General features: G+C 56.3%; 1 protein-coding gene across 5 annotated transcripts in view; it reads left to right on the forward strand.

The window, feature by feature from the left end:
• The window catches only part of CYTH3 (cytohesin 3), a 100,751-nt gene extending 86,025 nt beyond the window's left edge, over positions 1-14,726 (forward strand). For all 5 annotated transcript variants that reach the window (XM_047838565.1, XM_047838566.1, XM_047838564.1 and 2 more), the window contains 8 exons: positions 5,419-5,499; positions 6,341-6,453; positions 6,556-6,704; positions 6,863-6,974; positions 11,177-11,253; positions 11,344-11,415; positions 11,495-11,649; positions 11,930-14,726. In XM_047838565.1, coding sequence (XP_047694521.1) covers positions 5,419-5,499; positions 6,341-6,453; positions 6,556-6,704; positions 6,863-6,974; positions 11,177-11,253; positions 11,344-11,415; positions 11,495-11,649; positions 11,930-12,002 — 832 coding nt within the window. In that variant the 3' untranslated portion in view covers positions 12,003-14,726. The remainder of the gene's footprint in view (positions 1-5,418; positions 5,500-6,340; positions 6,454-6,555; positions 6,705-6,862; positions 6,975-11,176; positions 11,254-11,343; positions 11,416-11,494; positions 11,650-11,929) is intronic.
• Positions 14,727-14,778: the final 52 nt, after the last annotated feature.

Below are 14,778 nucleotides of genomic sequence, written 5' to 3' on the forward strand. Positions count from 1 at the left end.
GACCTGCTTAGCAGAGCCGAGGGCAGAAGTCTAAGTAAGGCAGCACAGCCCCCAAATACCCAAAAGCAGGTTCTGGTCAAGGACCAAATGAGCATTTTTAAACAAAAGCCCACTGGTTGGTCAACCAGGGTGGTTTCTGTTTCTCGCTTTTTGAAACGATCAAAGGCGGAAAGCAGAACACTTCCCAACTCATTCTGTGAGGCCACAGTTTAAAAAAACCTACGGGGGCATCTGGCTGGCTCCATTGGTTAAGCATCCGACTTTGGCTCAGGTCATGATCTCATGGTTTGTGGGTTCGAGCCCTGTGTCAGGCTCTGTGCTGACAGCTCAGAGCCTGGAGCCTGCTTTGGATTCTGTGTCTCCCTCTCTCTCTGCCCCTACCTCGCTTGTGCTCTGTTTCTCTCTGTCTCTCCTACAGAGGAGTATCTACAACCTAGATAGCAGTGTCTCCTATGACTGTTAGGGCAAAACCCCTCAAGTAAATATTAGTTAATCAAATCCAGCAATATATAAAAATGACCATATACCTGTACTTTCATCCCCATGAATGCAAGGTTAGTGTAGCATACAAAAGTCAAAGCAATATACTGTATCAGTACAATAAAGCGCAAAACCCACATGATCATCCCAATAGATGCTGGAGAGGCATATGACAGCATTCACTGACTCGTGACAAAAGCATTCAACAAACCAGGAGAAGAAAGGAACTTCCTCGACATGATGTTGGGCACCTGTGACACCCCCAAGTTCACGTCATGCTTTCTCCTTAGAGCAAGAACAAGATAAGGTTGACTGCTCTCACCACTTCTCTTCAACATGGTACTGTCAGTTCTAGTTAGGCAGGAAAAAGAAATTAAAAAGCATCTAGTTTGGAAAGTAAGAAAGAAAACTTGGCTTGCAGAGGACATAATCACTGTGTAGAAAATCCTGAGGAATCACTAAAAACATTAGAACTAACAAGTTCAGTACGGCTGCAGGTTACAAGACCAGTATGTCAAATTCAATTGTAGTTGTAAATGGTAGCAATGAACAAATTTGGAAGAGACATTAAGAAAACGGCTCCATTTTGTAATAATATTAAAAAGAATAAAACCCTTAGGAATAAATTTAACATAGTACAAAATTTTTACTGTGAACTACGAAACATTGAAAAAAAATGAAAAGGCCTGCATAGATGCAAAGAAAGATATCCCATGTTCATGGATAGGAAGACTTAGTATTGCAAAGAGGACAATACCACCTACATTGATCTATAGATTTAACTCATTCCCTATGAAAACCCAGCTAATTTCTTTGTAGAAGGTGACAAACTCATCCCAAAATTAACGTAGACATTTATGGGAACGAAAGTAGCCACAATCATGAAAAAGAAAAACAAAGTTGCAGAACTCACATTTTTTGACAGATTGAAGCTACAGTAATCAAGATGGGATGGTACTGGCATAAAGATAGACTTATAGGTCATGGAATAGAATTGAGAACCTAGAAATAAACCCTCACATTTACTGTCCAAAGGATTTTCAATAAAGATGTCAAGATGGTTCAGCGGGGGAAAGAATGGCTTTTTTTTTTTTAATGTTTGTTTTTAGAGAGGGAGGGAGGGAGGGTGTGAGGGATGGAGAGAGGGGGAGACACAGAATCCAAAGCAGTTTCCAGGCTCTGAGCTGTCAGCACAGAGCCCTACGTGGGGCTCGAACCCACAAACTGCGAGATCATGACCTGAGCCGAAGTTGGGTGCTTAAATGACTGAGCCACCTAGGCATCCTAACAATAGTCTTTTCAACCAATGGTCTGATACAGCTGGATGTCCACGTGCGGAAGAATATTACTGGACCACTCACCGTACGCAAAAATTAAAATGGATCAAAGACCTACACATAAGAAGGAAAACTGTAGAACGCTTAGAGGAAAACATAGGGGTAAATTTTTGTGACTTTGGATTAGGCAAGAGTTTCTTAGATGTGACTCCAAAAACATAAACAGCAAAAGAAAAATATAGATAAAATGGATATCATCAAACTTGAAAACTCTTGTGCTTCATAGGACCTCATCAAGAATGTGAAGAGGCAGCCCACAGAATGGGAGAAATTTTTTTATAAATCATGTATAAATCCGATAAAGACTTCTATCCAGAATATATGAAGAAGTCTTAACCACTCAATAATAAAAAGACAGTTATAAAATGAGCAAAGTCTCTGAATAGATGTTTCTCCCAAGAGGATCCATAAATCAGTTTATGATAAGGTCATAAGGAGAATGGCTAATAAGCACATGATGGGATGGTCAACATCATTAGCTGTCAGGGAGCTGCAGATCAAAACCACAGTGGGATACTACTTGACATCTGGGGTGTCTATAATAATAATTTTAAAAGACCATTAAGATTCTGTGTCTCCCTCTTTCTCTCTGCCACTCCCCTGTTTGCGCTGTGCCCCTCTCTCAAAAATGAACATACGTTAAAAAAAAAAAATGTTGCCAAGGATGTGGAGAAATCAGTCATACGCTGCCAGTTGGATAAAAAGTGGCTGTGGCACTTCCTGAAAATACTAAAGTCACCATGTGACCCGGGTTTATACCCAAGAGAAATAAAAACCTATGTGTGCACAAATGCTTGTGCACAAATGTTCATAGCCACCTAATTCTTGATAGCCAAAGACTGGAAACTGTTCAGATCCATCAACTCAGATATCCCTCAGCTGACGGACGAACACGATGTGGTATGTCCATACAGTGGGGTATTACGTGGCAGCGAGGAGAAGCAGAGGCCTGATACGTGCCGCAATCTGGACGAACACACTAAGATCGTAAAAGAAGCCAGTCACGAAGACCACGTATTGTGTTCCTCCGTTTATATGGAGCGCTCAGAAGAGGTGAATTCACACAGACAAAGAGCAGATCAGTGGTTGCCTGGGGCTGGCAGAGGGCGAGGAGAAGGGGCTGGGGTTTCTTTTTGGGGTGTTAAAAGTATTCAGGAATGGATTGTGGTGATGGTTGCACAGATACACTTGAAACCATCGAATGGTACCCTTGAAATTGGACAGTTGTATGGAGTGGGAATTAGGTTTGAATGGAGCTGCTAAAAAGGACAAAAACAAAACCAAACCACAAAACCTGATGAGTGACCCAGGGATTGTGGCACCTCCTTGAATCTCAGCTTCCATGAGGGCCTGAGTCCGAGCTCTCCGCTGCTGTCTGGCAGGCATGTGAGATTAACTGCAGAACTTGTGCGAAGTGCAGTCTGGCAATTTCCTGTAGTCTACAAATACTGAGTGCCTGCAGGATTTGAGTTCCAAAAAACACGAAGTTCTGAGTCCGTGCCAGGCTCTGTTTTAGGCCCATGGGTTGTGTTTAAAAAAAAAAAAAAAAAAAAAAAAAAAAAAGCATTCACCCACTCGGGGAGCTGTAATCTGCCAGAACGATACAGGCATTACGTGATAAGCATAATAAATACTAAAACCGGTTCTGTCCTTTGTTGGAAGGTGATGGGGCGGAGTAGAGGCGCATAAGGGCTTTGGGTGAGCTGAGGTAGGGGTGTTAGTAGCCGGTTGTGATGGGCTGGTCAGGGTCCTGTCATTGACAACATGATGTTTGTGCAAGGGCAGAGAGGGGACGAGGGTGTTCTGCAGGCAAGTGTTGTGTTGGAGGCCAGCAGGACAGGCAGAGGGTCATGGGTGGGAGCGTGCCTTGCCTAGTGTGTTTGGGGCCGTGTGGCTGGAACAGAGGGAGGGGGAGGGTGACAGAGGTTCTCAGGGTGACGATGGCGCCCTCTGTCCATTCCTGGGGGGACAGGGAAGGACATGGTCTGAGTCACAACCTGAGCCGACCACTCTGGAATAGACTGTTGAGTGGTGGGTGAGTAACAGCAGAAGCAGTGGGGCCAGCAGGGAGTGGCTCCCATCAGGCTGGGGGGAGCGGGGTCGGCGGTGGGGTCGGGGTGAGAAGTGCTCAGGTTCCGGGTTTGAGGTCGAGCTGGGTTTGAGATCGAGCTGGCGGGAAGTTCTGGCGGTGGAGCCACCATCAACAGGGACCAGCAGCACTGTGGGCGTGGTCATTGGGGCCGGTTGACCCCTTGGGGGCCTAGGTGGGGGGCATCCAGGTGGAAGGTTCAGAGAAGGGGCCCGCAGGAGACAGAAGCCCCAGCGTGGCTGGCTCAGAGGTGGTGTTTAAATCCATGGGGAGTGTGGCTGGAGCTGAAGAGTAGACCCAGGACTGAGCCTCAGGAGCGCCCCTCGACGGAGGACAAATAGGCAGCTGGAGTAGGGCTTGATTTTCCTCTCTGGTCCCGCCCTCGGGTCTGGAGGCCCCTAGCTCCTTCCCTGGGGGCGTGTGATAACCCGGCTGTCCTCTTGCCAAGAGGCAGGCGTTGGCACAGTGGGTGGGGGTTCGCCTTTAACGCAGACCCTTGTGGCTCTAACCTGGCTGCCTGCTGCCATTCCTGGGGTGCTCCCACCGGGACCGCGCCCTTTCTGGCGCCCTGGTGCCATCTCATCAGGCCATTGGCCAACCCCTGTGGTGTTGGGCCTGCTCCCCGGGCTTTGTCACTGGTGCTCATGGGCCGTGAGCCCGCTGCTTCCCGGGGCGCTCCATTTAGTGCCCCGTGTGCGCAGGACCCCACGGCCTCAGCAGCTTCCCCCCGGCCAGCCGCTGAGCTCAGGGAAAGGAGGGTAAAGTGCTCTGAGCCGGTGCCCCGCGCAGCCCTGCGGGTGGCTGCCGGGGTTCCCTTTGCTGGTGGCGCTGAGCTACAGCCGTTCCTTGTGGTTGACTGATGGCGCGCTGGCCTGGCATCTCCGAGGGGAAGGCGGACCCCTGACTTGTGGCTGCGGCCTTGCCGAGGCCACACTGCCCTGTGGCAGCTACAGCGTTTCTCTGCCTGAGGTGTCCTTACTGTCCCTTGTGACCATAACCTGGGGAAGCAGTGTGGAGTGAAATCCCAGTCCCAGCGAAGCACATTGTTGGCCTCTTTCACGTTTATGTAAAAGTTCAGGCCCTTTATTCTCACGCTTAGTTTGGTTTTAAAAGCTCTTCCAAACTGACCCAGCTTCGGACCCGGTACTGGGCCCCCTCAGCCCACCTGTGAAGCATGGACGCTGTCTGAGGCCACTGCTCAGGAAACTCAGGAGACCACGTGCATCTTGCCCTTTGGGCCCTGTGCTGCCGCAGGGTCTGGGCATGGCTCTGGCAGCCGCCTGGGGTGTCCCGACGGCCTCCCTACCCTGGCCGCACTGACTGTGATGTAAACTAATGTCCTGTCGAGTCCCCTCTGCCCGAAGCCTGAGACCAGACGTGCGGTCACGCGGATCCTAACTTTGAGTTACGCGGCATGAAAACCCACAAACATTTGCTGTAGGAAATGTCTTCCTTTTGAAAGGATTGAAATCCTGTGCAGTGGCCTCGGACTGCATTTGCTTTCTTTCCCAGGGACGATTTCAACATTAAAGTTCTTCAAGCGTTTGTCGAGCTCCATGAGTTTGCTGATCTGAACCTCGTCCAAGCCTTAAGGTAAGTGTTGGAGCATCGGCTGTTCTCGAGAAGGTGGGGGGCAGCTGCAGCCAGAGGCCGGGTGCTCACAGCACAGAGGCCCGCGACAGGCACTCTCGGACCCAGCTGGCGCCTGCCCTGGTGGGACCGCCAGTGTGCACTCTGGCCCCAGCCCCTTTGCTCTTCTGTGCTCTCCCCTGGTATTTGACAGTCAGGTGCGCACTTTCTTTCCAGAAAGCTCTGCGGCTCAGTCTCTGTGCCACCTGGGTACAGGCCCGCTTCTTGCTGTATTTGGTCTAAATCAGCAGCCTCGTGGGTGCCTTCCCTGCGCGTGCCCCCCACCCCCCAGGTGTGACAGCAAACCTGTGAATGCTCAGCCATCAGAGGCGGCCCCCTGGTCCCTGTCTTGTCCCGGTAAAGCCAGGTGTCACTGCGTATCAGGCTGAGTGGGGGAGGATGGCCCTCAGACACTCCTGCATGGCCCTGAGCCACGCTGGCCGCTGCCGTGGAAGTGCCCGGTCATCCCTCTGGTTGTGCCCTTGAGGCACCATCCCGTACACTCCGCTCTTCTGCAGCACCGACAGGATCCGTTTCCTTCTCCGGTGCCCCCCACTGGGGCTCCGATGGCTGTGCGCTGAGCCAGGGCCACACAGGCTCCGTCGGGTCTGGCTCCAGCTGGTCAGTCGCGGGCCTAGAGCCGGGGCTTCCGGGTGGGGATGCCAGCCGGCCCTGTAGTGAGTGGTGCCGGGCTGCCCCCAGCACCCCAGGTCCCTCTGCCGGCCGCCCTGCTGTCCTGTGTCCCCGCACCCAGCAGCCTTTACCGTGGAAACGCCATCGTCCCCTCCTGTCCATTTCTCCGCAGGCAGTTCCTGTGGAGCTTCCGACTTCCGGGTGAGGCTCAGAAAATCGACCGCATGATGGAGGCGTTCGCGTCCCGCTACTGCCTGTGCAACCCGGGCGTCTTCCAGTCCACAGGTCGGTGAGGGTCGGGTCCCGGCGCCCCACCAGAGCCCTCTGCCCAGGCCCCGCTGGCCTGGCGGACGGCTGAGCGCCCCTGCGCCCTCTGCCCTCTTTCAGACACCTGCTACGTGCTGTCCTTCGCCATCATCATGCTCAACACCAGCCTCCACAACCACAACGTGCGGGACAAGCCCACAGCCGAGCGCTTCGTCACCATGAACCGCGGCATCAACGAGGGAGGAGACCTCCCAGAGGAGCTGCTGCGGGTGAGCCCCCCCCCCGCCCCGGGCCCCCCCGCTTCTGGGCCCTGCACTGGCCCTCACTCCACCGGGCCCGGTGCCTGCCAGCCTTGGGGCCCGGTGCAGATGGGCCCTTTCTCCCCCGCCCGCATCCCTGAGCTCCCCGTGGCCTGTGTTCCTCACAGAACCTGTACGAGAGCATCAAGAACGAGCCGTTTAAGATCCCGGAGGACGACGGCAACGACCTGACGCACACGTTCTTCAACCCCGACCGCGAGGGCTGGCTCCTGAAGCTGGGTGAGTGGCGGCCGGCGGGCGGGACCCGCGCTCGGAGCCCCCAGCCCTCGGCAGCCAAGGCCCCCGACCAAAGGCAGAAACGTTAAAGGCGAAGGCCGATGGGCCGAGTCCGCCCGCGGCGGCCGGCCGCTCGCCCCAGACTCGATGGCTGCCGCTTTGAGCCCCGCCCTGTCCGCACGAGGCCATCCTGTCCGTGTCCACGGCGGAGAATAACGCCCGGGCTGCACGAGCGTCCCAGAAAACTGCTCAGTTAGCATCCAGATACACCCAAGGCAGTTTTCTGCACCAGATGCAGGTGCATTTCCTGCGAGAACCTGCGTGCCTCTCTCTTGGTTTGGTGTGGCTGATTTTTGATGCGTGGTTTAAATGTGCCTTCTTGTTTTCCTTCTGCCTGTGGCTCCCACCTTTCTGTTCTGTGACGGGCTGTCCCTGCTTGTTCTGCGTTAGGAGGTACGTACCCAGTGGCTTCCTGCCCTCCCCTAGCTGCTCACTCCTCTCTCGTTCTCTCTCCCCCGTTGGTCTGTGTGAAGCTTTGATTTGTGGCTGCCATTCATCTGACCCATGTGGCTTTGGACTTGCTGGGGTTAGCGTCATGCAGGGCGCAGTGAATGTGACACCCACAGCCCTGGGGTGGCCGGAATGCCAGCCTTTCTGCGCCCGGGAGCGCATGGGGAATGCCACGTGGGAACGAGCTTGCCCCTCTGTGTCTTTAGGGCCCGAGCGGCCACGAGCCTGCTGGTCATCTCCAATTTCGTGCCTCACCGGGTGCCTCTCATACTAACCAAACAGCGCATGTCTGCACCACCCCTGGACAGGGCCTGGGGATGGTCAAAAGGATTCCTAACCATTGACACAGAAATAGAATAGCGTTGATATTTTCTGGGCAATTTTAGAAATTGGTAGGAGGGTTTTTTTGTTTTATTTTTACACTGGGTGGGGTGGGGTGGGATCTTGGCCTTACTGTGACACGTCACAACTGTACATCATCCGGGCGCTCTGAGAGCACATTGTAGGATACCAGGCTTGAGAGAAGTCCGGCGATTTTGTGGTTTTAATCAAGGAGAGGGTAAAGAGGCGTGAAGGCCTGTGAAGGCCATGGCTCCGCCGTTCGGATTTGGGGTTTTGCTCTGACTTTTCTCTGGCTGCGCTGAGGTTTGGGAGAGTTCTGGACCTTGGCCTAGAAACCCAGAGCCATAGCCGTGGACCTGAAGGCCTGAGTCCCCTTTGAGATGCATCTGACTCTCTGGTCATATCAGTTCTGGGGCCCCCAGGGGAGGCCAGAGCAGGGACGTGTCCAAAACCCCCGCAGCAGCACCCGGGCCTCTCCTGGCCCTGTGTTGCCAGGGAACGCCCCTCGAAGGGCAGTGACGGCACAAGCCCGCCCGGCAGCTGGTGTGGCCTCAGCACCCGTGGGAGACGGACCTGCTTCTAAAGACAGAACAAAACGACGGGCATAAAGGCACACCAGGGCTTGCACCCCAGCCTGTGTCCTGGCTACTCATCTAATCGGGCCACAGAACCCGCGTCCAGAGCACCCTTAGGGGACAGAGCCAGCTGGGTGGTGAGTGGGTGCCGAGGAGCCCCGGGCAGCGGGCTCCTTCCGCGCTCCACCGCCGTGTGCGCATGCGTGAGAGGGGGTGGTCCCGCAGTCACTAAGCTAGTGGCGATTGGTCACCCGCCGGCCAGCCGAGAGACTGCCCGGGAGCCCCCTCCCCAGACGCACAGCAAGCCCGCTGGCCCCTCTGTTGGCAGAGCTGCAGCCAGAGAGTGGACTTCGCAGGGGACTGGTGTCCCCGGAGCTGCTGGGGCCTACGCACAGTCCCGCCCGTGGGCTGCCTCCCAGCAGTTCTGACGCTGGCCTGGCCACCAGGGACAGTGGCTGGTGTTGGGCTCTGAGGGCCAAGAAAGCAGGCAATCTGGAAGCCGATGCTGAAGATGAGTTGGTTTGGCCAGGGTGCCCTTGCTGCGCTCGGCTCTGGGCCCCCACCCAGCACAGGGCAGACCTAGGCCCGGACCCGGAGGCGCTTGGCCACAGGCCTACAGCATGGGCGTAGGAAATGTGTGCTCCGTGCACCCACGCAAATCGGGACGGAGGTCACCGCCTGACCTTACTTCATTGTTTCCCGTCATAAGCTTAGTCTTAGGGCAGGTGGCACTTTTGAAAGGCCTGGATGTTTTGTGGGAGCGTAGGAACATTGTAGTGTTGCTTACGGATCAGCGAAGTGCCTCATAGTCACCGAGTTTTAAGAACGAGTCGGTTGTGTTGAAAACACAGGAACTCGGATCAGAGCTGAACTGTCACGTGGAGTGTGTGTTGCAGGGTGTGTGTGTGCGTGGAACGGCCATGGAACTAGGAGGAGGTTCACGGGGTGGGGAAGCCAAGCTCCTTTCTGCAGGCGTTCGTGGTGTGGTATGTGTCCCTGTCTCCCGAAGCTCAGCCAGAAACACAGAAGCAGAGCCTGTCTGTTCCCTGCAGCCAATCTCTGAGCCCAGGGGTGTGACGCCAGCCTGCTCTCTGTGCTGCACGGGTACCTGGGATGGGGCTGGGAGGCCCCTTGGCCAGGAGAACTGGACTAGGGATCGGGCTCCCCAAGACGTGCCACTGAACACCAGGAGCAGCAGGGTAGGAGCCCACGGGCAAAATGCTGAGAAGCCTTCCTGGCAAAGCCGCTTCTCCTGGGGAGGGGGGGTGGGTCACGGGGTCGCCGATAGGGCCTCAGGGTGAGCAGAACACATAGGCCGCCACCTAGTGACCCAGTGGCGGGAGCGCAGGGAAGAGGGGCACTGGACAGATGGACAGCACGGGGAGCCCCTGGGAGGATTCTCCCACTAATGTGCTCGTTGAGGCTCAGTGGACGGCAGGTGCTGGCGAGAGCGTCGGGGCTCAGGCCAGCACGGTGTGACCTGAAGGAAGGGCCTGGGTGCGGCACACGGTCAGATCCTCCTGACAGGGACCCAAGGGGAGGGCGTGGAGCCGGGGGGGGGGGGGGGTGTCTGCCGGGGGTTTGGGGGGAGCAGCAGCTGGCCCTTCCTTCCCCGCTCGGCTGCGGCTCCCTCCACTGTGTCCGGCGTGCCCCACGCAGCCAGCCTGCCTGAGGCCGTCGGGAGGAGGTCAGGTGTCTGACTGGTGAGGCAGGGGGTCAGGGACCCCAGAGGGGTCTCCCGAGGGCCTGGCCAGTGGCCCTGACTCTCCCCGCACAGCGGGTGGTGTCTTGCCTGCCGGGGTTTCTGCCCACACCAGGGCCAGGACGCGCTCTTGCCTCAGCCCCAGGAGGACCTGGGAGCTGGCAAGTGTCCTTTCCTGTCCTTCCACGCCCCGCGCCCCCCACCCCGTGATCCCCTTGTCCTGTCTCCATGCCTGTGTCCCTCAGCCCTCTTGGCACTCACCCAGATAGAGGTGGTGAGCTAGACCTTGGCTGTCACCTTGGGGAGTGACCGGGCAGGGAGGGTCACTTCTTGTGCCCCTGGATTGCTTGAGTCTGTTACCACGTGCGTCGTCTTCTCTCAGGTTTTGTTTTTTTAGCTTCATGTCAAAAGTAAGGGCTAGAAATTGAAGCCAGTTCGTGACAAATATTTAAGGGTAAAAAAGGACTTCCTTTTCCATAGTGAAAGGAGAGTAGGTGCAGATAGATATGTGTGTGTGTGTGTGTGTGTGTGTGTGTGTGTGTGCGTGCGCGCGCTCTTCACATGCCTCCCGTATCTTGTTAAGAGATTAATTCAATCTAATAATTCCCTGGACCGAGGAGTAATTGATGTTGATGGATCCCAGGGCCACCCAGAGCCCTGAGGTAATGGGATTACGTCCTGAACAGGCCCCGGGGAGCCGCACTGACTTCATCTTGTCATTTCCATGTGGGGAAATTAAGCCCATTCATCATGACTAACTTTTCCTGAAAGCAGGTTTGGAATGCACTTGAGTTACCTAGGCGGCCCAGGGGGCCACGGTGGGGGTGCATGCGGGGCCCCCGGCAGCACGCCGCGCCCTCCTGTCGCCAGCCGGCCGAGAGGGGCCTGCAGGGCCCCCGGCCGCACGGCTTGGCCAGGACGTGGCCGAGCGTTGGGCGGAGTGTCGAACAGGTTCACCAGGAAGGAAACTAAAGGCCAGGCCCGGCTCCCGATGGCATTTGTGAAAATGGGTATTTGTAGGCCTCGGGTCGTGTGCCCGCCCAGGGCCCTGGCTCACGAGCTCCTTCCGCTTTTAGGAGGGCGGGTGAAGACCTGGAAGCGGCGCTGGTTCATCCTGACCGACAACTGCCTCTACTACTTCGAGTACACGACGGTGAGTACCGGGCGGGCCGCCCGCCCTCCGTGCCCCCGGCCCCCGCGCCGCCGCCCCGAGCGAGGCTGGCTGTGCGCTCTTCTCTCGTAGGACAAGGAGCCCAGGGGAATCATCCCCCTGGAAAACCTCAGCATCAGGGAGGTGGAAGACCCGCGCAAACCGGTAAGCGGCCCTGCCCTTGGCGCCTCGGCCCGGCGGCGGCCCCCCTCGCGCGCTGACGGCCCTCTGTCTGTCTCGCCAGAACTGTTTCGAGCTTTACAACCCGAGCCACAAAGGCCAGGTCATCAAGGCCTGCAAAACGGAGGCGGACGGCCGAGTGGTGGAGGGCAACCACGTGGTGTACCGGATCTCCGCCCCAAGCCCCGAGGAGAAGGAGGAGTGGATGAAGTCCATCAGGTGCGCGCCGGCCCCGCTCGAGCCCGAAGGCTCCGCGTCCTCGCGGTGCGCGAGCGCGCACGTCCGTACGCCCGCGCGTGCGTGTGTGGGCGGCCGTGCACGTGCGCGCACGCATCTGTGGGAGGGCACGCACGTGTATACGCGTGCACGCGCGCTTCCGAGGGCAGGGTCCGCCCTGTGCCCGCAGAGACGCGGAGGCTCGAGCCCGCTCTGCCTGGAGGGCTGCGGGTGCCTTCTTCCCACCTGAGGGTTTCCTCCCCCGCCCCCCCTTCCCCCCCAGAGCGAGCATCAGCAGGGATCCTTTCTATGACATGTTGGCCACGAGGAAGAGGAGGATTGCCAATAAGAAATAGATCTTTCCTGGCCCGAACCGGTGAAAACAGAAGCCAAGACTCCACGACGGAAAGTGACTGGGAGCCTCCCCCGACCCCCCCAGCGCCGCCGGCCCCGCCTCGGTCTCCCGCCTCCTCGCTGGAGACGGCGCGTGCGCAGTGGGAGCGCCGCCCCGAGCCCCCGAGGAGCGTTCTGTGCGTGGCGGCCGATGTCCAGATGCCCTCCTCCCGGTCCCAGCCCGCGGTGGCACCTGCCGGCTCCTTCGACGGAACCTCGTGCCAGTCGTGCCGCCCTTGGCTCACCCGTGGCAGCGTTCGCCGTTCCAGAAGTCGCTGTTTTATATCTGAACAAGAAAGGAAACGCTACCACTTTTTTATTCAGAGTTTTTTCTCAGATATATAGGATTATAGCTTTTATATGCCTTTTTATACTCTGAAATTATAACGAAGGATACTTACTTTCTAACACTAGTATTTTTAGAATGGCAGCTATAAATGTAACTCGTGGACGCAAGTATATACTGTGCACTGAAGAAGTCGTCTGTACATGCACCTGCCGCCCTGCGTGGGGGGGGGGGTGTGGGCGGCTATGTGGGGTGCTTTCGTGGTGGTCCTCGGGGTGGAGGGACGTTTCTGGGCAGGGGCCGGGCTCCAGGGGGCCAGATCCCGGGGGACTCGTCATCAGCTCAGACTCTGTGGCCCCACAGATACTTTCTAAAAAGGCCAATTGTTACAATGTAAGTGCTGGTTCTGGGTGTGAATCCTGTGGCTGCGGTCACACACAGGGGGTGTGTTGAGCCCCGTGAGACCGCCGCTGTGGGACTTTGGCCCCCCAACCAGCAGTTGCGTGTGGTTCAGTGGAACCGTGCGTGGTTCAGACTGACCGACCGGTCTTCACTATTTAAAACCTTTCGGCAAAACAGATACTTCTTTTACTGACCTACTAGTTTGACCAGATCTCTTAGCATAATGGATAGACGAGTAACCAGAGCGATCTTACTCCTCGTTTTTAGAGACTTTAATCTCTTGCAATGAGGACGGAAGGGGCGCGCTGTGGGATGAAGGTGCGTGGCACTTAGGGTCTCCTGTAAATAGCGTGAAAGCCCAGATGCACGCTGGTGGTGGAACTTAAGAAGATCCACCATCAGACGGTTGTCAGGCTGCCGATGATCTAACAGGTGCTCAGGACGTCTGCCCGAGGGAGGACGGGGCTCAGAGCCGGCCGGGGGCGATGCTGGGGTGCTGGGCGCTGGGGCGGTGCCTCTGCCTCTTCCGGACGGGGCCGGTGACGGATGCTGCTGGGACCCTCTTGGCCACATTCCGGCCAAGTCCCCGTGTCTGTGCCCTTTAGAGGTCACGAGCTGTCATGTGCAAAATGAAAGTCCCAGAAAGCAGACCTCGGACCGGACCGTCGGCACCTATGTGAAGATTTTAAGTAGAAGTGACTGCTCTGCGAGTTGCCTTGGTGCTGACACTGACTGGCCGTGGGCCCCTGGCCTCGGCACCACTGACCTTGATGTAGCTTTAAGTCACGCTGGATGCAAAGGGGTCTGGGCCCGGGCCTCTCTGACATGCCTCAAACTGATTGTTTCCTTCCCAAGCTTTTAGGCTTTGTTACCGTCCTGATACCTCAAATTCGAAACTTTAGTTTTGGAGAAAGGCGAGTCCGCATTCTTGAAATGCCTGGCTGGTATATATGCAACTCTGGCCTCCAGTCTTCCACGAAAGCCAATGGCGCCCGGAGCACGCGCCTGCCGCCCCCACCGTCGCCGACCGCCCCTCTCCCGGGCTGCCCAGGGCGCCGAGGGATCAGTAGTTGGCGCGGGGGCGCGCTCCCTCTCTCGGCCCCGGGTAGGCCCCTGGGGATACAGGCTTTCTGTCTTCGGGGTTTGGCCTCTGTAGGGTTGGGAGAAGCGAGCTTTGGGAAACCCCTGTAGGAATTCTCTGGTCGCCGGTGAAGGAGCCTCGCGTGATGGCTCTTTTCCCGGGAACCGTGCAGAGGCCGTGGTGCTTAGAATCTGTCACTTGCGGTCAGTGTTCCGTGAGATCTCTAACTCCGGGTTTTGCGTGGCAGTATTAACGCGGGGCAAGCCGGCGGTCACCCTGCTACGCCGTCAGGCGGGCCGGTGGCCGTGTCTCTCCTCCCTGCCCCCACGTCCTCCCAGTGCTAGCATTTTAGTCCCAACTCTGGCCAAAGACAAGCTTCCCTCCGGAGACCAGGGGCAGGAGGCGGAGAAGGGGGTGCTCTGGGCCGAAGACCGCGGCTGCCACGGCCCCGCCGGCCTCCGTTTACCCTCACCCAGGCGAGCGTCAAGTGTCTTCGGGATCGCGGCACATCCTGGAACGGTCTAACGTGGTACCAAACGGAGTCAAAATAGGAGCTATTTATAGATGAAGCAGCATTCAGTGCTTCATATAAAGCAATGCATATTTTTAAAAGTTAAAATGCATAGATCTATAGAGATGTGCTTTGCTGAGAAGTTAGGTCTGTTGTAGACCGGAAACCACATGTTGTGATTTCGCATTTTCTTATTTTTTCTTAGGCATTTCTATTTACGGTAAATATAGTTAATATGTAAATAATGTACATAGAGATTTCCGGAGTGTTTGTTATTCAGTGTATATACCCCCACAACCTGCATGAAGAAATACCCCGTCATCGATATTTTGTTGTATCATTGGAGGGTGTATGGCCGTCAAATTGCAAATACCGTGTTCACAAAATAAAAAAAGGCGTTCAGACAAGACCGTCTGGGACTTGGTTCTTGAAAATAGATTGTGGGGTCCCACGGCCTGC

This window comes from Prionailurus viverrinus, chromosome E3 (genome assembly GCF_022837055.1).
Source record: "Prionailurus viverrinus isolate Anna chromosome E3, UM_Priviv_1.0, whole genome shotgun sequence".
NCBI lineage: Eukaryota > Metazoa > Chordata > Mammalia > Carnivora > Felidae > Prionailurus > Prionailurus viverrinus.